The sequence below is a fragment of the Elephas maximus genome, chromosome 3 (genome assembly GCF_024166365.1).
Source record: "Elephas maximus indicus isolate mEleMax1 chromosome 3, mEleMax1 primary haplotype, whole genome shotgun sequence".
NCBI lineage: Eukaryota > Metazoa > Chordata > Mammalia > Proboscidea > Elephantidae > Elephas > Elephas maximus.
Window position 1 is genome coordinate 69,429,155 of NC_064821.1, and position 25,975 is coordinate 69,455,129.

Consider the following 25,975-nt stretch of genomic DNA (forward strand, 5'->3'; position numbering starts at 1 on the left):
TCTTTATCCACTTAACTGTTTAAAAACTTTCAATGACTCTTCACTGCTTTCAGGATAAACTCTAAACTATTTAGCATGATATTCAAGGCTCTTCATGATCAGTGTTCTTTTTCTGTCTCTCCCTTGTCTCCCATTCCATCTTTACATATACTTTAAGGAAATAAAAATATGTATATGGGTGGTGTTATGGACTGAACTGTGTCCCCCAAAAGTATGTGTTGTAAATCATAACTTCTGTGAGTTGGAATCGACTTGATGGCAATGGGATGTTGTGATTATAATCCCATTTGGGAATGGGCTGTCTTTCTTATGTTAATGAGACAGGATTAGTATATGGTGTGTCTTGATTCAGCCTCTTTTGAGATGTAAAAGTGATTAAACAAGCAAGCCAGAGAGAAACAGAAAGAGGGAAAGCCACATGAAGTTTGCCTAGGAGCAGAAGCTCAGAAGAGACAAGGACCTTCATCCAGAGCTTGACCAAGAGACAAAACCTTCCCCTAGAGCTGGCACCCTGAATTTGGACTTTTAGCCTCCTAAACTGTGAGAAAATTAATTGTTAAAGTCACCCACTTGTGGCATTTCTGTTATAGCAGCACTAGATAACTAAGAATTTGGTACCGGAGGAGTGGGGTACTGTTCTAACATATACGTAAAATGTGGAAACGGTTTTGGAATTGGGTAATCGACAGAGGTTGGAAGATTTTTAAAGTGCTTAATAGTAAAAAGCTATTGTTTTGAAGAGACTGTTGGTAGAATTATGGATGTCAAAGGCAGTTCTCGTGAAGGCTCAGATGGAAGTGAGGAGAGCTATAGAGAAAGTCTCTACCATCCTAGAGAATATATATGGCACCAGCAACAGAATGTTGCTAGAAATATGGATATTATATGTGCTTCTGATGAGGCTTTAAAAGAAAATGATGAATACATGGTTGTACAATGGAGGAAGGGCAATGCTTTTTTATGCAACGGGGAAGAATTTTTCTGAATTATGTTCAAATGTTTGGTGGAAGGTAGAACTTGTAAGTGATGAACTTGGATATCTGGCTGGTGAGATTTCTAAGCAAGATCTTAAAGGGTCTGTGTGGTTTCTCCTTACCACATACAGTAAAATCCAAGAGGAAAGAGATGGACTTAAAAAATGAACTATGCAAAAGGAAAGCAAAACTTAAAGATTTGGAAAATTCTCTTGTTCATGTGTCCTAGAATTTTCACCAAGGATGTGGCTACACAATTTTTCATTAAAGAGATTAAGCCTGTGACTAATGAATCTAACCAACTAACACAGCAGAAAACCCATCAGCTTAGATTGAAAGACACAGAGAAAGAACAAAAGGGAAGAATGCTGCCTGTCTCTTGGAATTCTATAGGCAGGAAACAGACCAAAGGAGCTACATCTGTTGTCTTCCGAGAAAAGAAAAGGATCCTTGGAGCAGCTGAGAGATCAACAGAACTGCTGGAAGGACCACAGGAAGCAGGGCCTTCTTGGTTTCAAAGGGTGGGGCCACAGTGTCCTGGATCTCAAAGGGTGGGGCCACAGCCTCATAGGTTTCAAAAAGTTGGATCTCCATCAGCTTGGTTCTGGAGTGTGGGGCTGCCGTTAAGGTGTGCCAGGGGAATGGGCTCACTATCCAAAGCTGAGGGGGTGGGGCTGTGCTGCCCAAGGGGCAGAAGAATGAGGCCTGCCAGGGATGAGGGGGTGGGGTTGCTACTCAGATGTACTAGGAGAATGGGGCTGCCCAAAGCCAAGGTAACAGAGTTGCTGTCCCAGTGGGCCTAGAAGGCAGAGCTGAAACCCAGGGCTAAGGGGCCTCCACCCAGAATCCAGAGGGTGTGGCTAACACCCAGAGTCTGGAAGGCAGGACCATTGTCCAGATGGTCTCAGAGAACAGAGGATTATTTTCAAGCCTTGAGAGCTAATGTAATTTGTTCTGCTGGGTTTTGGACTTGCCTGGTGCCTGTTATCCCTTTCTTTCCCTCCATTTTCTCCCATTTGTGATGAAAATATCTACCTTGTGCCTGTTCTGCCATTGTACTTTGGAATCAGATAGCTCGTATTCTAGACTTCACAGGTTCACAGATGAAGAAGAATTTTGCCCCAGGATGGAATATGCCTGAAGTCTCCTCCATGTTTGATTTAGATGATCCAGAAGAGATCTTGGACTTGGAGTTGATTTGGAGCTCTTGGGATAAATGTGATGGGGTGAATATGTTTTGCATGTAAGAAGGACATGAATTTTGGGGGACCAAAAATTCCCTAGAGCCAGCACCCTGAATTTGCACTTCTGGCCATCTAAACTGAGAAAAGACCGAAGAAGAATTGATACCTTTGAATTGTGGTGTTGGTGAAGAATATTGAGCATACCACAGACTGCCAAAAGGATGAACAAATCTGTCTTGGAAGAAGTATAACCAGAATGCTTCTTAGAAGCAAGACTCCATTTCACATACTTTGGACATGTTATTAGGAGGGATCAGTCCCTGGAGAAGGACATCATGCTTGGTAAAATAGAGGATCAGTGAAAAAGAGGAAGACCATCAATGAGATGGATTGACACAGTGGCTGCAACAATGGGATCAAACATAACAATGTGAGGATGGCACAGGACTGAGCATTGTTTCGTTCTGTCGTGCATACAGTTGCTCTGAGTCGGAACAGACTCGATGGCACCAAACAACAACGAGCTGAGAAAATAAATTTCTGTTTGTTAAAGCCATCCACTTGTGGTATTTCTGTTATATAGCAGCACTAGATAACTAAGACACACGGGGAACTTAAAACCAGTGAGAAGAGAGGTGGTCCTGACCAGATCGAATAGCCTATCCATAAATTCTGAACAGATAGTAGTTTCTTCAGCAGAGAACAGTAGGGTAGAAGCATCTGAGGTAATTAAAATACAGAGATAGATACTAGCCTATTTATGATAGCATTACCACTCTGCAGTACATTAATAGTTTGATCAAACCATGGCTTAGCTCTGTGATCTGAGGCAAGTTTTTTAACCTCCCAAAGCCTATTTATCTGGAAAATGAGAATATCTACCTCATAGAATGGTTGTAAGATGTCTTAGTCGTCTAGTGCTGCTGTAACAGATACCGCAAGTGGATGGCTTTAACAAACAGAAATTTATTTTCTCACAGTCTAGTACGTTACAAGTCCAAATTCAGGGCGTCAGCTCCAGGGGAAGTCTTTCTCTGTCGGCTCTTGAGGAAGATCCTTGTCCCCAGTCTTCTCCTGGTTGAGAAGCTTGTCAGGTGCAGGGACCCCATGTCCAAAGGACGCACTCTGCTCCTGATGCCGCTTTCTTGGTAATATGAGGCCCCCAACTCTCTGCTTGCTTCTCTTTCCTTTTATCTCTTGCGAGATAAAACCGTAGTGCAGGCCACACCCCAGGGAAACTCCCTTTACCTTCGATCGATCAGGGAGGTAGCTTGAGTAAGAGTGGGGTTACAATCCCACCCTAATCCTCTTAACATAAAATTAAGATCACAAAATGGACGACAACCACACATGGCCTAACCAAGTTGATACACACATTTTGGCAGGGAGGTGGGGGAACACAATTCAATCCATGGCATAACATGATAAAGCATGTAGAATAATGTGTGGCATTTTGTAGGTACTCAGTAGGGTCGTTATGAGTAGGAATTGACTCCACAGCAATGAGTTTCAATAAACAGTAGCTGCTGTTATTATTATTTCACTTAGGATCTGATTTTAAATGATAATCTATGCTAACCTTATATCCTCCTACTTCCATATTGTAACCCTGTTCTCCAACCAGTTTGGACTACTTGCCAGTCCCTGAAGAACTAGAATATTCTTACGAATGCCAGTTCCCCTGCCTGGAGTTCCTTCTGTTTTCCCTTTGGCCTTCAAATCCCTTTCTATTAACATCTTATACTCATCTTTCAAAGCATAACTTAAAAACTACTTGTACACCAATGTTCATTGCATCACTTTTCACAATACCCAAAAGTGTAAGCATCATGAAAGTGTCCATCAACAGATGAGTGGTTAGACAAAATGTGGTGCCGACATACAATGGAATATGTTCAGTCATAAAGAGAAAGGGAATTCTGATACATGCTACAACATGGATGAACCATGAAGGCATTATGCTGAGTGAAATAAGTCAAATACAAAAGGATTGACACAGTGCCTGCAACAATGGGCTCAAGCATAGCAACGATTGTGAGAATAGCCCAGGACTGGGACTGTTTCGTTCTGTTTTATGTAGGGTCACTATGGGTTGGAACCTAACAACAAGAACAACAAAAAGATGAATATTTTATAATCGCACTCATATGAAATATCTAGAATAGGCAAATTCATAGAGACAAAAGTTTATTAGTGGTTAACGGGGTAGGGGAAGGACGGAATGGGGAGTTATTGCTTATGGAGTACTAAGTTTCTCTTTGGAGTATTGAAAAACTTTTGGAAATAGTGATGACGATTGCACAACATAGTGAATGTAATTAACGTTACTGAATTTTACACTTAAAAATGGTTACCATGGTAATTTTTTTGTTACATATGTTTTGCCACACTAAAATTAAATAATTAACAGTAAGCTTAAAACACCTTTTTCGTGTCGGCTTTCCTGATCATTTTAGTTGAAGGTTCTCACTTTATAGTTATGTAATGCTTAGTACCACTTATGAGGTCTTGTCATGTCCTGCCTTGTGTTTTAGTTATTTGTGTCTATGTCTTATCTCCTGAAGAACTGTGTATTATATTCTTTTTTGGTCCTTTTCAGGAAGCTGAGCCAAAACCTTATGTATGGTTAGCACCCAGTAAACATTGATAAATATTCATTAAGCTAATTTGAAGAGCATGACCAATAATTAAACTTCATCCCCAAACAGAGATCATAAGGTTAATTTTCTTTGTGGTACCAAACAGTAGTAGTTTTACACAGTTTTCCACCTAAGAAATATTAATGAAGCACTCATTATACTAATGTTAGATACAAAAAAGATGGAAGATAACTGTCCAATAGTTATAGTCTGTTCACTATCAGGTTTTTTAAAGATCTGATTTGCCTGAAGTCAACCAAATGTACATTATTAAAACAAGTGCATCTTTGATACCAGATGAGGTACAGTTTCTAGGGCTTGAAGGGTTAAGATTGAGATGGAACAGGAACTCATCACTTTGACTTCAGCACTGTGCTGTTGTTGTTGTTTTTAAATCAAAAGACCTCTTTCTGACATTAGGTAAATAGATACTTCCTTTTGGATTTTGTATCCAGAATGAAAGTAGTATCATTTACATAGGAAAGTCCTGTTTGTAGAACGTTTATCCTGTTTTGCTGCTTGGCTTCTCTCTGTTTAACAAGCACACATATAGCACATGGATTGTTACCATCTGTTTTTTTTTTTTTTTTTTGTAACAACCAAGGGGTACTTATACTCATTCAATTGCTGTCTTAAAGATAAGATACTCTTTTGTGTAAAAGCAATTCTAGGAATATCCTTAGAAGATATTTTCTATTTTTAAAACTCTAAGGAAAAAATTGTAAAATACAAAAATAATTACTCTGTTTTCTGAAAGATACAAGTAAAAGACTGTTGGGAATAGAGTTTCAGTGATTTTCATATCTGCTAGAACTTGCACAAGAGGTTTGTAATTTTTTGTAGATCTTTATGAGAAATCTTGGTGTAAAGTCTGTTGTGTAGAAAAATTTCAATATAGAAATGGCTTCCTTTCTTTTTCAATCAGATGAATGATGAAGCCATATCTAGAATCCATGGAAAATAGTACTAAATCCTTAGCATGTCCTTTGTTTATTTTTACAAAGGAAATATGAACTAAAATGATGCTCTCAAGTCATTATTCTTTTAGAATAACTGGTAGTTTGTAATTCAGATTTTTTTTTTCTGGGTCAAGTTTGATTACTTTTGGAATTAAAGAAAAATAATTCGGATATTACTCCTAATATAAAGAGAAATTGAAGACAATTTTATTTCCTTTATTCAAGTATAAGTGTGCCTTACTCAGGGATAACCTTAAAAAATGTATATGAGTTGATAAATGGTTTGCGTAGTGTTTATGAAGGCTGGATTACAAATTTTATTGGCTTAGAAAAATTTTGATGACTTAGCAAAGAGGCTAGAAAATGTACTTCTCTAAACAAATATTTGTTAGCTTTCTTTTCTTTTCACTTCTTTGCTCCATTTATACATAATTTTTTAGATTTAGCTCATATTTCAAATAAGGTTTCTCTTGAGTTTTTCCTTCATTATACTGATTAAAGTCAAATCAAAAATGTAAACTCCATGACAACATAGACTTTGTTTTGTTTTATTTACTGAAGTATACCTAGTACTTAGCACAGAATCTGTACTGGGTAGTTAATTGGTATTTTTTGTTGAGTGAGTGAACAAGTGAATATTATGCATTTGATGTAAATTTACTTGAATAAATTATTTAAAAAACACCTTTGCAGTTTATGTTTGGCAGATATATTCAGTTGAAGTTAATTCATTCAACAAACTTTTATCAACACCTATTATGTGCCAGGTACTATTCTAGGCATTGGGTATACAGTGATAAAAAAAAGACAGACAAGGTCTCTGTCCTCACAAAACTTATATTTTAGCTGGGCAGGGAGTTGGGGGTACAAGGGGAAGCAGGACAATAAATCAGTAAACAAATAAGATAATTGCAGATAATGATAAATGCAGTAGTGTTGTGAGGGTATCTGGGGGAATGAGAGCCAAGATAGGGTGTGGGTAGGCCTCTCTAAGGAGGTGGCATCCAAGCTGATGAGCAGGGAGCACTTTTAGGTTAGGTATAGTAGTGAATCTAAGTGTAAGCACGTCAGTGGGCATCCTCATTGCCTGGTGTCTCACGAAGTCCCCTTGTGTGTTGGTTATGCGTTAGTAAACTAAGTGTGACAATGCTCTTTAACTAGCATTGTAACGTTGACTAATCATCCTGGGATTCTGAAATCCAAGAGACTAGAAACCAACAAGTTTGAAATATGTGAGTTTTTTTTATCATAGCCCTTCCTTCTCTCTTGCAAGTAAATCAATGTTTGCCTTTTGAATTTTTCTTTTCTGGGATATATTTGTGATAGTTTTACTTCCCACTCTTAAAAATGCTGAGCTTTCAAAATCATATTTGTCAGAAGAAAAAAGGATCTTAAAGAAGTTAAAATTGGATACTCTGAAAGAGACTGTAGTTTGATATTATGAACACGAAAACCCAAATAAATTTTTTGTGATTGTTTTAACCATATATTTGCCTTTGTTGTTGTCAAGTCTGATAACAAATGATGAGAATTCTGTGTCTTCTGTTTCTAATAGAGAAGTCTATGCCTTCTAAGAAATATAAAGAAAGAGAACAAAGAGTTGGGGAACTATTTTTTTTTTTTTAATTTTTATTGAGCTTTAAGTGAAAGTTTACAAACCAAGTCAGTCTCTCATACAAAAACTTATATACACCTTGCTATATACTCCTGATTGCTCTCCCCCTAATGAGACTGCACACTCCTCCCCCTCACTCTGTATTTTTGTATCCATTCGGCCAGCTTCTGGCCCCCTCTGCCTTCTCATCTCCCTTCCAGACAGGAGATGTAAAACATAGTCTCATGTGTCTACTTGATCCAAGAAGATTGTTCTATCCCATAGTCCTGTCCAATCCCTGTCTGAAGAGTTGGCTTTGGGAATGGTTCCTGTCTTGGGCTAACAGAAGGTCTGGGGACCATGACCTCTGGGACCCTTCTAGTCTCAGTCAGACCATTAAGTCTGGTCTTTTTATGAGAATTTGGGATTGGGGAACTATTTAGTCTCATCATTTCTTGGGGTGCAGAGAACTTTCCAGAGAATAATTCCTTGCACCTTCAGACTGATACCCTCAAAGGACAGTATACAAATAAGATTTTTTTTTTAGGAAGGCTATAACTGTTTTCTATATACAATTCAGAGCATTGACTTTAAAATATGATACATTTCACTAGGGTGGCTTTAGTGGGTACTATTTTAAGGTAATCTCTCTACATGCATATCTTTAGTGATTCAAGGCATTAATAATTTATTCAGGATGTATAGGTAAGATATTTTTGTACTTTAATGGAAATTCTCATGTTTAATGGACTATGGCACTGCTTGCTGGTGATTAAACAAATACCTAAATATATTAATTTTGGCACACTTGATCTAATTTAGGGTTTGTCCTACAGTGATGCGTTTTGCTTATAAGAGCCCCCTTTCTATGTCTTCTTTTTAATAGCAACATCATGACAACAGAGAAGAGTTTAGTGGCTGAGGCTGAAAATTCACAGCACCAACAACAGAAGGAAGAAGGTGAGGGAGCCACAAACTCAGGCCAACAAGAAACTCAGCTGGAGGAGGCTTCTCAAACAGCAGCTGAGGGAGATAATCAGTGTGAGCAGAAGCTGAAAACATCTAATGGACACACTCCAACACATGAAGACTTGACCAAGAACAACGATCGAACATCAGAAAGCAGGGGCTTCTCACGGCTGTTCTCCTCATTTCTCAAGAGGCCCAAATCTCAGGTCTCTGAGGAAGAAGGCAAGGAAATAGAGTCAGCTAAAGAGAAAAGTGAAGGAGGACAGAAAGAGATAGAATTTGGGGCCAGTCTTGATGACGAGATCATCTTAAAGGCCCCAATTGCAGCTCCTGAACCTGAACTCAAAACAGACCCATCCTTGGATCTTCATTCATTAAGCAGTGCAGAAACCCAGGTAAGGATGTATGGATGGGTGAGAGGTGGATATGATGAAGGTAGATTATATGCGTTATTTTTCATTTAAGAATATTTGGTTTATTTCTTATTAGCCAGTTGACCTAGGCATTTAGAAAGTAACATGAAGCTTTGGTGTTTCTGCTCTAAAGAAATTAATTAGACTGTGGAATCTTGATTTTTAAAAAGATGCTTATACTCTATAAATTAAAGAAAAAAAGTGTTTAATGATTTTATTCAGACTCTATATCATTTTGTTTTAATAATGTCATAAGTCCAAACTTTTTAATGAGAGGAGGAAAAGAAGTGAGGTGGTGTACAGTTCATTTTGGTAGAATTATTAGAAGTGGGATAGTTTATTAGCAAACACAGTCCTTTTATGGAGATCTTCTTGAAGCCCATTTGATGGATTCGTGCCTTCCAGGGCTATGTCTGGCTTATTTTTATCTTCTCCAACTACATCATATTACCACAGAGTGTAAGATACAGATAAGGAAGTTTAGCTTTTTCTATCACTTTTGTAATATATAGTAGTTTGGGGCCTTAATTCTGTCATAGTGTAGTTAAACTGAACATGGATTGTGAATTTGTTCATTTGCCCTAAAAACATGGGACCGTATTAATACTATAACACAAACTAGTTTGTAGGGATTCCATTTGTTTTCAGCCTTAATACCTACAAGTTAAGAACTATTTTCAAAGGCTTTCCTTTTCTAATAATGTGAACATTATCTTCATTGTTAAAAATATAAATTTTGTATTTTTCTGTTAGAGGTATAAAATTAGAATTTTCTGGAAATATTACATGTAATTTTAGAAATATTGCATATTAAAAGTATGCACTTGCTATTAGAAAAATTGTTCAAAACAAGATTTATGATACAGAATACAGGCTGTGGGACCACACTTTTCTGAATTCAAATCATGACAAAGTGACACCTTTTCTTTATCGTTTGCTCCCCTGTATAATATCTACCTCTTTTGGCTGTCCTGAAGGTGAAAGGAGATAAATGTGTAAAGCTCTTAAGACATCAACTGGCATATAGTAAGTGCTCAATCAGTGTTAACTATTACCATTTACCCAGTCAGTAAACATGAACAGTTTCACAGTAAAGGCAAAGAAACCCTCCATATAGTAATACCATTAATTTAAATTAGTTTTAGGAATACCAAAAGAGTTAAATTATATTTTCTCTCAGGAAGCCTGGTACTTTCTAAAGGTGTTTACCTGTCCCACCCTCTTCCTGCCACCTCCCCCCACCTTATGTAGTGAAAAATCCATGTCTTGTTTTAGTTACCGTTTTAATAAAAAATCAAAATAATGTCTAAAGATAATAACATTTGTACTGACATTGAAGCAGATGATCTGTACAAACTTAACTTTGGAGTTAACTAAAATCTCATTCACTGAGACTTTCTTAATTCAGAATGAAGGTAAATTGTATGGAGGTGTTTGTCTATGTATGAAGAAAAAGAAACAAAATCAGTTGATGTTAATAAAATTTCAAGAAGGTGTTGTTTAAAGGAGTGAACTATTTCAAATCCTTTGGAAGCTAGTATTTATTTACAATCAAACAATTTATATGGTTATTATACATCAATATAAGTCCTGTCAGAATTTTGTGTATTAAAATTTATTTGCATAACCAATATTTCTATATGTGTAGTAAATTTTCATTTAAGTAGACCTTTCCTATCAAGGGAGCCCTGATGGCTCAGTGGTTAAACTCTTAATTACTAACCAAAAGATTGGTAGTTCGAATCCATCAGCTGCTCCTTGGAAACTGTATGGGGCAGTTTTACTCTGTCCTATGCGGTCGCTGTGAGTTGGAATTGAACTCGATGGCAATGGGTTTTTTAAATTATTTTTTCTAATTTTCCTGTCCAGATCTCCACAGAATTTCTTTTCCCAAAATTTTATTTGTTTATGTTGTTGTTGTTGAGAGTATACACAGCAAAACATACACCGTTTCTACATGTACAATTTAGTGACATTGATTAATTTGTCAAGTTGTGCAACCATTCTCACCCACATTTTCTGAGTTGTCCCTCCCTCATTAACATAAACTCAGTGCCCCTTAAGGTTCCTATCTAATCTTTTAAGTTGCTGTTGTCAATTTGATCCCATATAGGTAGTCTTTAAAAAAAAAAAAAATAGTGCTCAAGACAGATGTTTTTACTAGTTACGCTAAACTATTGTTCAGTTTTAAGATGATTTAGGGGATTTTTTTTTTAAGGTTTAAAGATGATCTCATGGCAGTAGTTTCAGGGGATCATCCACCATGCATGGCTCCAGAAAGTCTGGAGTCCATGCGAATTTGAAATTCTGTTCTACATTTCCCCCTTTTTGATCAGGATTTCTCTATGGAATCTTTGATCAAAATACTCAGTAATGGTAGCTAGGCAGCATCCAGTTCTGATCTCATGGCAAAGGAGGCAGTTGTTCATGGAGGCGGTTAGCCACACATTCCTTATCCTCCTCCTATTCCTGATTCTTCTTCTTACTGTCTTGCTTCAGATGAACAGAGACCAATTGTTGTGCTTTGGATGCCTGCTTTCAAGCTTTTAAGACCACATGCACTATGCAACTAACTAGGAGGTAGAACAGAAGCACTAAACACGTCATTAAGCCTGTTAACTGGGATGTCCCATGAAACCATGACCCTAATCTCCCAAACCAAGGAACCAAATCCCATGAGGTGTTTGGTTGTACGTAAGCAGCCTTAGCAGCTACTGTTTTTTTGTTTGTTTTTGTAAATGTATCTATCACAAACTTTTGCCGGCTCAACTTTTTACAGGTACACAACTTATTGACAGTGATTACAATAATCAGCTATATAGCCTCACCCTTAGTTGATGCGGATTTTCCCATCACTGTTAACTCTTCTTTTCCCCCTCCTTCCTGCCCCTGGTAACCACTAATTAAGTGTGGTCTCTGCACATTTGCCTTTTCTTGTCTTTTTATATAAGTGAGATCATATGATATTTGTCCTTTTGTGATTGGCTTATTTCACTCAGTATGATGTCTTCTAGGTCCATCCATATTGTAGCATGTATCAAGACTTACATTTCTCCTACTGTATATATAGTGTCTTAGTTATCTAGTGCTGCTGTAACAGAAATACCACAGTGGATGGCTTTAACAAAGAGAATTATTTTCTCACCGTTTAAAAAAAAAAAAAGGCTAGAAATCCAAAATCAGGGTATCAGTTCCAGGGGAAGGCTTTCTTTCTCTGTGCGTTCTGAGGGAAGGTCCTTGTCATCGATCTTCCCCTAGTCTAGGAGCTTCTCAGTGCAAGAACCCCAGGTACAAAAGGATTCTGCTCCTGATGCTGTTTCTTGGTGGTATGAAGTCCCTGTTTCCCTGCTTGCTTCTCTTTTTTATATCTCAAAAGAGATTGACTTAAGATACAACCTAATCTTGTAGATTGAGTCCTGCTTCATTAATATCCAAAAAAAAAAAAAACCCCAAACCCACCGCCATCAAGCTGATTCTGACTCATAGAGACCCTATAGGACAGAGTAGAATTGCCCCATACAGTTTCCAAGGACTGCTTGGTGCATTCAAACTGTCAACTTTTTGGTTAGCAGCTGTTGCTGTTAACCGCAACGCCACCAGGGTTTCCATAACTGCCTCTAATCCTGCTTCATTAACTCCATAAAGACAGGATTTACAACACATAGGAAAATCACGTCAGATGACAAAATGGTGGACAGTCACACAATACTGGGAATCATGGCCTAGCCAAGTTGACACATATTTTGGGGGGACACAATTCAATCCATGACAAGTAGTATTCCATTTTATGTATGTACCACATTTTGTTTATCCATTCATCTGTTGGTGAACATTACATAGTTTTTATAAAAAATGCATCTACATTATAGGTCTGTACCAGCTTTCACCCAGGGTACATTAGATTATTTTTTAGAAGTCATATGTCAGTTTTTAATGTTTATTTATTCATTCAACCAATATTTATTGAATACCTACTATGTGTACCAAGCCCTAGGCTTGATATGCATTTGTAAACAAAAACTACAATATGATGAAGAGGTTTAAGATCATGGGTTCTGGAGCCAGACTGGTATGTAACTTATTGACTGTGGTGATCCTAGGCGAGTTACTTTAACTTCTCTGGTCGCAGTTTCACATCTCTGAAATGGGAATGATTATAGTACCCTCCTCGCAGAGTGTTATAAGGATTAAATAAGTTCATATAACTAATGCTTTTAGACTAGTAACTAGCCCATTGTAAATGCTATAGAAGTGTTTGGTTACTATTAGTAAACAAACATCTTCCCTACCCTTGTGGAAATTATAGTCTAATGGAGAAGACAAAAAGTTTGTAAATACAAAATAATATTTATTGTAGTAAATATTATGAAGGCCACAGACAGGGTGCTGACATGAAGAATAGTAGAGTGGAGATATGGTAGACAGGATAGCCAATGAAGGCCTCTCTGAAGAGTTACATTTAAGAGGGTCGTGCAGGATGAGAAGGAACCTTTAAGGCCACTTCCAGTATCTGATGCAGGACCAAATAATTAAACCCTTTTTCTTAAATATACCATTTTTTTTTCTTTTGAAAGAAAAGAATTAGTTTTTTAAGAATCTTTCAGAAGTTTCTGTGTGTTAGAAGTCACACGCAAATCAAAACCAAATCCATTGCTGATGAGCTGATTCTGACTCATAGAGACCCTATAGGACGGAGAAGAACTGCCCCATATGGTTTCCAAGGAGAGTCCAGTGGATTTGAACTGCCGTCCTTTTGATTAGCAGCTGAACTCTTAACCACTGCAATACCAGGGCTCCTGGAAGTCAGACAGTATACACCAAAATGTTGTCCCAATTCCCTGTATTACTTTGTGATGACTTACTGGTTACGCTAGGAGACCCAGATTTCAGTCTCTCTTTTTTTTTCTTTGAATCTTCTTGAGTATGGTTGATACCTGATAGGAAGGAGCTAACTGGCAGTTATAGCATTTAGCCTATTACATATGTCGCTTTATGCTCTAAAATTGGTCCCTAGCCACCCCTCTCAGCCATTTATAACATTTAGAGTATGTGACAAATCGCATCTCATTTTGCAGTTCATAAATCTGCCTTACTAAACTTGATTAGCATAGGGTAGAGATTTTAAAGTTTTGATAAGATTTTAATAACATCATATAATGGTATAGTCAGGAAGAATATATAATGCTGACAGCAATAGACTGGTGTCCTCTGGTTTACCTGAAACCATTATTTATTGCTTTGAAAGATAGAATTCTTCTATCTGAAGGGTTTTAAGAATAGCAGTCTGTAGATTTTTTTTTTGGAGGGGTGGTGTGGGATGGGGGGGTCATATGATCCTTTATGGGAAAATAATTATTTAACCTTAATATCACTTTCTTATATTTGTTTTAACAGTTTTCTTCTTCAGTTAGTTTTTTTATTGGTAGCATTATTATAGGCAAAAATTTATATAGCATGTTATGTGAAATGTCTTTATTATTGACTTGGCAATGTTGTGGTTATGTAGCCTGCGCAGGAAGAACGCAGAGAAGATCCAGATTTTGAAACTAAGGAAGGAGGAGGACTTGAAGAGTGCTGCAACATAGAAGTAAAAGAAGAAAGTCCTGAATCAAAAGCAGAAAGGGAATTAAAAGCTTCCCAGAAATCAATCAGAAGACAAAGAAACATGCACTGCAAGGTTTCTTTGTTGGATGACACAGTCTATGAATGTGTTGTGGAGGTGAGTGCATTTTAACTTCCAGTAGTCAGAATTCTTACAGATTGTTCCATGTAGGGGTGGGTAAGTGGTGCCATAGCCTGAGATAAGACCCCCTCTAATAACTGTATCTATGGACTGTATCTATGGACTGTAATGTTAATAGTGATTTTCTCTAAGTGGGTATGGGGGCATTATGAGTCTTATTTTCTTCTATTTTTTCTTTATCTGCCAAAATAGTGTGACATGATCATGTATTACTTTTATAGTAAAAGTAATTTTGTTAAAAAAAAAAGCATAGGTTTGTTATTTGCAGAGTAACTTTCCATGACTAGATTTCCCAGGATAGGCTCAGTTTCTGATAATTATTCCAGCTATCTCCATAATTAATTTACCCCCCAAAATTACTATACATAACATTTCTGGTCTTCCAAAGATAAACCTTAGTAAGCCTTAGTTTACTTAATATTTTTCTTTAGCACCATGAGATAGATGTAAAAATTTTAAATCAAGTGATGACATTTCTTAAAATTCTCTTATTACTTTCTGAAAAATGAGGAATTAAATTAGAATTGAATAAAATATCAGAGTTTTTTAGTTACCCTTTTTACTCCTTCAAGACAGTTCAAAATCCTTAAACATCTATTAATCTTTTTTTTAAACTAGAACATTAGTTATCACTTACGATATACTTGATATATCAACAAACTTGTGATTGCTACTAAAATAGCTTTTATTGATAAAACATAATTCACTTGTATCTTATGTATTCAACAAAGTCTTTCGTGATTGAATTATTTATATACAAATGCAAATATATCCAAACACAAATAGTCTAAAAATCACATCATATTTATTCATAGATATTTGCTGTCATGTTTTGAAAAGGATATCAAGAAAACTGTACTACTGAGCTTTAAAAACAGCTGCTATACCTGATAGCTAGAAAAGACCTAGGGTTTGCTTTTTCTGCTTCTCAATACTAGCTAAATTGGAAAATGGGAAAAACTTTTCCACTCATTCTTCCCATGCAGGCCAAGATCCAGATATAAAACCCAAAACCAAACACACTGCCCTCAAGTCGATTCCTACTCACAGTGACCTTATATGACATAGTAGAACTGCCCCATTGGGTTTCCAAGGCTTGTAATCTTTACGAAACAGATGCCACGTCTTTCTTCCATGGAGCGGCTGGTGGATTTGAACCTCTGACCTTTCAGTTAGGAGCTGAGCACTTAACCACTGCACAAAAATCCCTTGGGGGCAGATGTGTTTCAGAATTCAGAATATCTTAGATTTTAAAAAGGCAATAATAAGTGTATATTCTGCATATTTCATAATATATGCAGAAGTGTCTATAACAGCATCCATGTGATCAAACAGATTATATCTGACAAAAAGTATATGAAGAGTCATTCTAAGAGGGATAAATGAAGATCATAAATGGCCTCACAACAGTTTAGGTTAGAATTTGCCTTCAAGTGAACTCATAGTGAAAACTTAAGACAGAAACAAATTTTTTTTTTTTTAGAACTTCTGGTTTTGGAATTATAAAGAATTAGAGACCTATACATGAATAATTCCCAAATCAACTTCTATATTGAAGAAAATGATATAATGTGGATGGGTTAAGTCTGAAAATGAGCTAACATCTGTGGGAATTACTGTTGTTTTTAGGTTCCAATGAGTCTACTTCGACTCATGTCAATCCCATGTGACAAAGTTGAATTGCTTCATAGAGTTTTCTAGGCTATAATCTTTATGGGAGCAGATTGCTAGGTCTTTTCTCCCACTGAGCAACTGCGTGGGTTTGAACCACCAACCTTTCAGTTAGCAACTGAGCACTTAACTCTTGCACCATCAGGCTCCTTTATGTGAATTATTAATAGTCCTTAAAAATAATTGAGCTCATTGATGGAAAGACATGTCAGGTATGTGTGCCAAAAAATGATTTCTAATTTTTTGAAGTATTTTCGTATGTATTTCTCAAAAGGTACTAGTGAGTTTGATTTTTTTCGGCAATTCCAATAGGTAGGTACAGCAGGTGAAAATGTTCTCATCATTTTACAGATGAGAAAGCTAACTTTCAGCAAAGTTCATTAAATCAACTCAGGTTGCTTAGCTAATAATTGCAGGAGCCAGGAGTTTTTGACCCTAAATCTCAGCCTCTAGGCTAGGGTATTTCCTCCCTAGATGGGAGTACAAACACCCAAATGTAGAGGTGGTTTGTTTTTCTAGGTAAAGAATTAAAAAGAAAAGGATTCATAGCACAACTTAAAAAGCCATTTAAACTGGTACTGTCTGTAAGGTATCTAGAGTTTTACATTTTATAGCTTTTTTTTTTTTTTTTTTCAGATTGTCTCTTGGGACATTGGGTCTGTGCATGGCAGGGAATCTAGTGATCTCCACAGCCACCGTTAACTGTCAGAGTTGACAATTGATTCAACTAATTCAGGTGGTCATGGTGACTAACAGTAGCCCATAGCATGCTCCAGGAAATATTGTACGAAAAATAAAGAATATGATGTTTGGGACGGGGTGATGGATGGTGGATGGAGGGAATGGGGATTTGCTTTGAATTTTGTAGCACTTTTACCAAGTCACTGTAGGAGTGTCACATATGTATGCTGACAAACTGAGAAACAGACTTTCTGTAACTCATATTGTTCTAGTTAGATTGTATAGCCTTCTGAAAGTTTGTTAGTAACCAAGCCTAAAGAGGAAATGGGAAGGCAACATTTTATTTTATTTGTTGATGAATGTGGGGATAAAAGGAAACCTCAACTAAAATATGTATATCTTTGCAGAAACATGCCAAGGGACAAGACTTACTTAAACGAGTATGTGAGCACCTCAATCTTTTGGAAGAAGACTACTTTGGTCTAGCTTTTTGGGATAATGCAACCTCAAAGGTAAGGAGACTGCTTGTAACATTAAGAAGCTGACTAAAAAAGTTGGTTTAATTCTTTTGTTGTTTTAAGAATGTGTTTATTCCTGCCTCTCCAAGTCACAGTGTACTTGGTGTTGTTCCTGTCTATTGTTGTTTCTTAGGTTTTTTTGCTATTTTCCCTCAAGAATTAACATTTTAGAGAAAAGACCCTTGCTGGTGTATTCTATCATTGAGAGGAAGCATCTACTGTATATTTTTAAAAAGGCGGAGAAAGTAAAGCAGTATGATGTCCTGAGTAGTAAATAGGTATCTGTAAATACATACAAGTAGTAAATAGATATTATGCAATGAATGTACCTAACATGTAGGAGGTCCATAATAAATATTGGTTGGATGGTCTATAATTAATATTATAAGTATGCCATAATTATGATATTACATTATAATTATACAGTTATAATGTGATATATGATTATACTATAATTTGAGAATAACATTACAAAAGAGAATAAAGTCTCAATATTACTGAAACAGTCATACAAGATTCTGACATTTTCTTCCAGTCTAAAGTTATTCACTTTTGAAGGAAGTGAAAGGGTGAGAGCATGAAGGTGGGAAGAAAGGTTGAAAAGTCAGGTATTTACCTCAGAATACTGAATTATTTCTTGGGCAATTAAATGAAAATTGCAAAAAGTTAAACACAAATTAAAGTGTGTTTAGAATCTAATGATGAAAACTTTTGTTCACTTTAACAAATATTGCAGCTGCTTTGCTAGGCGATACGGATACAGCTGTGAACAAAGTAGACATGGCCCCTACCCTCTGGAGCTTACAGTTTAGCATGAAGAAAACATTAATTACTGGTACAGTGAGCATTACACAAGAGGAAGGAAGTACAGTATGTCATGGAAGGGTATGGCCAGGGAGGTCTACTCTGGGAAGATGATGCCTAAGCTCAGACCTGAAGGATAAATGAACAAGTGAAGTGAAGAGAGAATGGCTTGTGTAAAGGCTGGGAGTTAAGAGAGTATCATTTAAGCACCTGAGAGCCACCTAGCCTGGCTGAAACATAGAGAGTAATAGATAAATCTGGAGAGGTACATGGGGGCCAGGTCATGGAGAGAAAGCCTTTTATATAATACATTTAAGCCGTTTTAGTTGGTTCTTTCCCCAAGATGATTTCAATTTATTAAGAAGAGTTGAGGGGCAATAGCCTTTAAGAACTGCAAACTCTGTAGATTGGGGTATTTAGGTTAGATCAAGCAAACTAGAAGACATGGAAAAACCTTTTGCCTAAACAAAATCTTTTGGTAGAATATACCTAGTAGCTACCGCAGTTTACAACAGTTTGCTTCTTCTATGGATGACTTTTGATGCAAAGAGAGGAACTATTGCTGTCAGGACTGAATTAATAATTTTAAGGATTTACTTGTTTTTTTTTTTAACTTGTTACTCTGTCTCCCTAAAGGCTCAAGCCAGCTTGTAGTAAAGCTTCTCTTTTCCATTAGCAAGGAAAACAAAACAATATCCATAAAATACAATGAAAAAACTTTCTGCAACTTTAAGCTAGAAAATTCTCCCATGAATCAAGGAAAATATTATGGAAAGTATTTTATGTTATACAAGCTCAGCAAGATGTTTTGATTCCCAGAAGTTGAATGTTGTTATATTATGGGGGGGGAAAAAAAAGTTAATTTGAGAATAATTGAGAGCACTTGAATTTGACATGTAAATAAAATCAGTAAGTACCTATTTGTTTAATATAGCTGGAAATATTTTTTCTATGAGCCAGGTATGCTTAAATTTCTAGGATCCAGCTCAGCTAAAGACAGAGGAAATCCTATCTACTTGCAGTTGAGCTTCTAGGCCCCACACTGGGCAAAAGCTTCTCACTATTGTTCCTTAATAGTGGTTTTCACTGTCTTACTTATTTTTTAATGAGCAAATATTAAACTGCTTTATTTATATTCATTTATATATTTATGTATAAAGTGTTGTTAAGAGCTGAATAGCAAAGTACAAACCTGGCTGTGTAAGAAAAGAACATTATTACCCCACTGAGATAAGGTGTTTCAGGAAAGAAAACCTTATATATCTGAATCACAATCTGTCTTAAACTTCACTGACAGGCTGGAAGAGCTCCTTCTGGGAAGGTCAGTGGGCAAATGAATCCTGAAGACATCTAGCATCTGCTAGGTCTGTAGAATGAGCCAGGTTCTTACAGGATACCCAGCAGTAACTGGGTCAGTGGGAATGGGCTGCTCTGTGTTTTCTGTTTCTAAGGTCATCATGGCCAACCCCAAGCTCTCAGGAATAGGTCAAAGCAGAGTATTTCACTGGATTAAAACCAGAGTCCTTCACTGATCCAAGAAGCGGGACATGCAAGGGAAACAGGAGCTTCATTAGCACATGGCCCAGGTGAATCTTGTATAAAAATGAATTTGGAGAAAGCTTTAGTATTGCTAGCATTGTCAGTTTAAAAGGACAGTGTAGTAGCAAAAGGCATTTTGTTAATGACAGTCCTTCCTCAATATGTTAAATCATACTGCTGCAATCTGGATGCTTGCGCATCACTCTGCCTGGCTCAATGGCTCCAATACACAGCAGTCCCTGATATTTCCCACCACCCTCATTCTGAGGATTTGCTTTTCCCTTGACCTGTAATGTTTCTCCTGTTCTCTTTCTCCTAGCTTTTCCTCGTGTTTTGGTAGAGAGCTCTGAGTCAGAATTGACTCGACGGCAATAGGTTTGTTTTTTTTTTTTGGTTCTTCTGAAAGATGATACATGAGATGTAATCTTTTTGAGACGTGTCTGGAAAATGTCACATTCGATTGTTAGTTTGGTTGGGTACAGAACTTTAGGTTTGAAATTATTTGCCTTCAGAATTTTGAAGGCATTGGTTCATTGTCTTCCAGCTTCGAGTGTTGCTGTTGAGAAATCCAAAGCCATTCTGATTTTTGATCCTTTGTATGACCTTTTCCCAACCCCTAGTCCATTGTAGAATCAAGCTGGTAGAATCTTTTTTTAAACGCCTTTAGAGTTCTGAAATTTCACAGTGATATACTTTTGTGTCAGTTGACTTTCTATCACTTTTTCTGGGCTCATGTCTGTATTCCTTACCAGACTATGTATTTCTTCAAGAGTTCCTTGTCTAGCACATTGCCTAGCCTGAGTGTGGTAGGCACACAATAAGTGTTTGTTGAAAGAATGAGACATATTTTTCTGCTTTAGAGAATAGCTTTGCCAACTTTTTAGTTGTGATAAGTTACTTGTACCTCTGTTTCCTCATTAATAAAATGGGAGTGAAAATGAGGTGATCTGTATTAAAGCGTGTAGAAGGGTACCTGGCATGTACTAAACACTCAATAATAAAGTTAACTATTATCATTTTTATTGTGATAATATTATTATTTAAAAATGAAATGAGCAACTAACCAAGGCCTAGGCATAAAAAAAAAAAAAATAGATGTGTGCATTATAATCTAGAGGTGCATCCTGGAGCATTCTTCAGGTTGGATAATCTAGCTGATCTTTTCTTACATAAAGAGTATACTGCAGAACGGTGTACAGCTATGTAAAATTGACTATTTTAATTTACCATTCCTTATATATCTACTGTCAATAAGCCAAATTTTCAGATAATACCTCTGTATAGTATGTAGATATTAATGAAATTATTCAAATCTGTAAAAGTTATTGTTACTTACCTAAGTTTTCTGTCATTCTGAAAATACAAAAGATACTAGAGTTATAAGGGCCCTTGAGGCTCATCCCCTTCATTTTATAGAGGAGAAAACCTGAAGCATATAAAGGCTGAGTGGCTTCTTCAGAGTTACACAGTTGATTAATTCCTGTAGCTCCTTGCCTGCTGCCCCTTCCTAAGTGATTTTCTTCTTAGGACCTGGTTCAGCTTTTTATTCCTCTTTCCTTGATTTTTACATTTGATTTTTTGGTCTTTTTTTTCCTACCTACCAAATTAATTCCTCATGGTGTGGAAAAAAAAATGTGAACCATAATACACTTAGAGATAAAATATTTTATCTTCTTACCATTCCCAGTTTCTAGTATCTTCTTTTGGTGTATGTAAAGATTTGTCCTTAATATGTGAAACTTTTCTCCTTAAGGTCTTCTGGATCTGTGTGTTTTGTTGATAGACAATTGGGTACCTTTCATGGGGTCACCATGAGTTGGAATCAACTTGACTGGCAACTGGTTTAGTAAGGAGGAAAGTTAATTGACTTTTCCTCACATGGAATAGCTTGCTTGCATTCTTTCCTTACTGTCTGCATGATAATAGGCCTATTGCCAGACTGAGTCTGGGGAGAGGAGAGGAAAAGTTGTCAGAAGCAGACTTCTATAGCCCTGTGAGAGATTTATTGGCACAATGAATCCAAGTCTCTCCTATTTTCTCCCTTTGATCTCTTTCAGTTTACTTCTCAGCAATTTATCCTCTTTCCATCCCTTAAATGTATATGTACCCCAAGAGTCTATCCTTAGTTTCTTTCTTTGCTCTCTGCTGTATGCTCCCTGGGTGATTTCATCTACTTCCATTGTTTTATCTACCACCTATATGGGGAAGGTGCCCAAATTTACTATCTCTGGTCTAGATCTCTTTTCTAGTACCGGATCTGCTTACCTATTGAAATATTTCACTTGGTCTATAGAATGGGAAAATTTTTTGGTTATCACATATCTGACAGAGGTCTAATCTCTAAAATCTATAGGAAAATCCAACACCTCTACAATAAAAAGACAAATAATCCAGTTTCAAAATGGGCGAAGGATATGAACAGACACTTTACCAAAGAAGACATTCAGGTGGCTTATAGAAACATGATGAAATGCTCATGATCACTAACCATTAAAGAAATGCAAATCAAAACTACAATGAGATAACATCTTACACTGACATTACTGGCATGATCAACAAAACAGAAGATAACAAATGTTGGAGAGGTTATAGGGAGATTGGGACTCTTATGCACTGCTGATGGGAATGCAAAGTGACATAACCATTTTGAAGACAATACAGTGCTTCCTTAAAAAGCTAGAAATATAAATACCATCCAACCCAGCTATCCCACTCTTAGAAGTACATCCTAGAGAAATAAGAGCTGTCACACAAATAGACATATGCGCACTCATGTTCATTGCAGCATTATTCACAATAGCAAAAAGATGGAAACAACCTAAGTGCCCATCAGCAGATGAATGGATAAACAAACTATGGTACATACACAAAATGGAATACTATGCAATGATGAAGAACAATAACGAATCTGTGAAACATCTCACAGCATGGATGAACTAGGAGGGCAGTATTCTGAGTGAAATGAGTCAATCACAAAAGGACAAATACTGTATGAGACTATCGTAAAAACTCATGAAAAAGTTTACACACAGAAAAAAAACAAATCTGTGGTGGTTATAAGGGAGGGCAAAAGTACTAACTAGACAATAGATAAGTGGTAACTTCAGTGAAGAGTAAGACAGTACACAATACTAGGGAAGCAAGCATAGCTTGACCAAGGCTAAGTCGTAGAAGCTTCATAGACACATCCAAACTCCCTGAGGGACGGAGCTACCGGGCTAAGGCTGACATCTTAACTGGCATAACATAGCTTATAAAGCAAATGTTCTACACCCTACTTTGGTGAGTAGTGTCTGGGATCTAAAAGCTTGTGACCAGCCATGTAAAATATGTCTACTGGTCCCACCTGCCTGGAGCAAGGGAGAAGGAAGAAAACCAAAAGCACAAGGGAAAAATTAGTCCAAAGGACTAATGGACTGCAAGTACCACATACTCCACCAGACTGAGTCTAGCACAACTAGATGGTGCCTGGCTACCATCACCAAATGCTCTGACAGGGAGCACAATAGAGGGTCCCAGGCAGAGCTGGAAAAAAAATGTAGAACAAAATTCAAACTCACACACACATAAAAAAAGACCAGACTTACTGGTCTGACAGAGACTGGAGAAACCTCGAGAGTATGACCCCCAGACACCCTTTTAACTCAGTACTGAAGTCATTCCTGAGGTTTAGCCTTCAGCCAAAGATTAGGCAGGCCTATAAAACAAACACTAACACACATAGTTCAACCATGTATATGAGACCAAATGGGCACACCAGCCCAGGTGCAAGGTCAGGAAGGCAGGAGGGGACAGGAAAGCTGTATGAATGGAAATGAGGAACCCAAGGTCAAGAAGGGGAGAGTGTTGGCACATCACAGGGTTGGCAACCAATGTCACTAATAATATGTGTATTAATTGTTCAATGAGAACCTAATTTGCTCTGTAAGCTTTCACCTAAAGCACAATAAAAGTAATTAATTAATTAAGGAATTTCTACCATGGGTTATACATTTTATCCTAGGAAAATGAATATTTTAATTTAATTCTAAAAGAGTTTATGAGGTACAGGAAGAATACTCACTGCCAGAAGAATGTGACACGTCAGATCACCAGCTTGGACAGCAACAATATTATCAAATAAAAAGCATAATTAAAAAAAAAAAAGAAAGAAATATTCCACTTGAATTTCCAAAGACACTTAAATGTGTCATATACTCTATGAATATACCGCAGTGTATTCATTCTACTGTTGGTGGACATATGGGTTGTTTTTAGTTTTTTGCAATTTTTTTCTTCCTCATTGTCTTAGCTATCTAGTATTGCTATAACAGAAACACCACAGGTGGATGGCTTTAACAAATAGAAATTTACTCTCTCACAGTTTAGGAGGCTAGAGTCTGAATTTAGGTCATTAGGTCTAGGGGAAGGTTTTCTCTCTCTGTCAGCTATGGGGGAAGGTCCTTGTCTCATCTCAACATTTGTGGGCCCAGCGTTCCTTGGAGAGCTCCATCAATCTTCCCCTGGATCTAGGAGGTTCTTAGCACAGGGACCCTGGGTCCAAAGGATGTGTTCCACTGCTGGCTCTTCTTTCTTGGTGGTAGTTAGGTCCATCTCCTCAGCTCACTTCTTTCTCTTTTTATCTCTGTAAGATAAAAGGTGTGACTTGAGTAAAGCTGTGTCTTGAACCATACCCTTTTTTAGGGTGTGACTCAATATACAGCCCACTGTAATCATACCTCATCAGTATGTAGACGTTTAGGATTTACAGCACATAAAATGAAGGATAATTATACAATACCACAAAATGGAGGACAATTACATCAAATCATAAAACGGAGGAAAATTACACAATACTAGAAACCAGGGCATAGCCAAGTTGACACATAATTTTGAGGGATGTGATTCAATCTATGACATTAATCACATCTGTTTTTTTTCCTACATTTCCCATTTTATTGAATAGTACCACATCCATCTATTGCCCAAGCCAGTAACTTGGGAATTATTCTTTACCATCATACTTTCCCTTCCTCATCATTACCCTACCCTTCTCAAACTACCTGTGTACTCAGTCCTGACAGTTTTAGGTCCTAAATATCTTCTCTGTGCCACAGACTTTATCTCATCAGGCCTTTTGATTATCAATATCAGTTACCATATGTTGAGTACTGGCTATGTGATTTTTACATTTATCAAATAATTTAATCCTCACCATAACTCTGTGAGGAAGGTAGTTTTATCTGTTTTCTATATGAGAAAGTTGAGGTTCAGAAAGATTGTGTTATACAAAGTGGAGAGGTTGAGATAGGATTGAAACTCAAGACTATTTGATTACAAACCCTTAGCCATTACACTCTTCTGGACTACAATTACTAGTCTCAAAAACAGCCTCTTATTTGGTCTCTGTCTACAGTTGTGCTTCCTCTAACTCATGCCACTCCTTTATTTTAAATTCTTCAATGGCTCCCCATTGCCTAGCACTTGAAAAAGTCCAAGTTTCTTAGCATGCAATACTGTGCCCTCCATGATCTGGACCTTACCTTCCTTTTTAGTTTTACATCTCTCCCCCTTACCTTGGTTCTTCAGCTATGCTAAACTAAATACAGCTCCTCAGATGCATTGTTTTCTATTATACTCTTGTGCCTTCCTATTTACTTCCTCTCTTTTGCCTGGCTAACTCCTGTTTGTCCTTTAAGACTATTTAGATCCCTTAAACATTCGATTAAGAAACATTTCCTAACTGCCTCTTATCCCCAATCCATTTTTTTTATTATTGTAAAAATACAGATAACATAATATTTGCCAGTTCAACATTTTTCATGTATATAACTTAGTAAGATCAATTACATCAATCATGTTGTGCAACCATCCCCAATCCATTTTGGAGCACCTCCTCTGTGCTTTTAGAGCACTCAGTGCTTAGCTCTGTCATAGCACTTACATGCTGAGAACAAACAAATTGTTTACTGCCCACCTCTCCCATTAGGCTGAAAACTCCTTGAGAACAAACACTATTTTTTATCTTTTTTTTTTAACTGCAGTGCCTAACACATGGAGATATTCCTCAAATATTTGTTAGTTAAGTAAAATGCTATGAATTGAATGAATATTTAATTTAAATGTGAGCATAAGAGTATCTATTCTTTTTTTTTATTGTGCTTTAAGTGAAACATTATAAACCAAGTCAGTATCTCATACAAAAACTATACTTCTAGTTGCTCTCCCTCTAATGAGACAGTACACTCCTTCCCTCCACTCTCTCTTTTTGTGTCCATTTGGCCAGCTTCTGACCCCCTCTGCCCTGT

At 37.0% G+C, this 25,975-nt stretch overlaps 1 protein-coding gene across 16 annotated transcripts in view; it reads left to right on the top strand.

Annotated features, from left to right (window-relative positions):
* EPB41 (erythrocyte membrane protein band 4.1) overlaps window positions 1-25,975 on the top strand; it is a 223,031-nt gene that overhangs the window by 92,752 nt on the left and 104,304 nt on the right. For 15 of the 16 annotated variants that reach the window (XM_049878504.1, XM_049878503.1, XM_049878501.1 and 12 more), the window contains 3 exons: window positions 8,237-8,714; window positions 14,239-14,451; window positions 17,235-17,339. In XM_049878504.1, the coding sequence (XP_049734461.1) occupies window positions 8,244-8,714; window positions 14,239-14,451; window positions 17,235-17,339 (789 nt within the window). In that variant the 5' untranslated portion in view covers window positions 8,237-8,243. Of the gene's footprint in view, window positions 1-8,236; window positions 8,715-14,238; window positions 14,452-17,234; window positions 17,340-25,975 lie in introns of those variants that run through there. The other variant, XM_049878508.1, reaches the window with a different exon arrangement.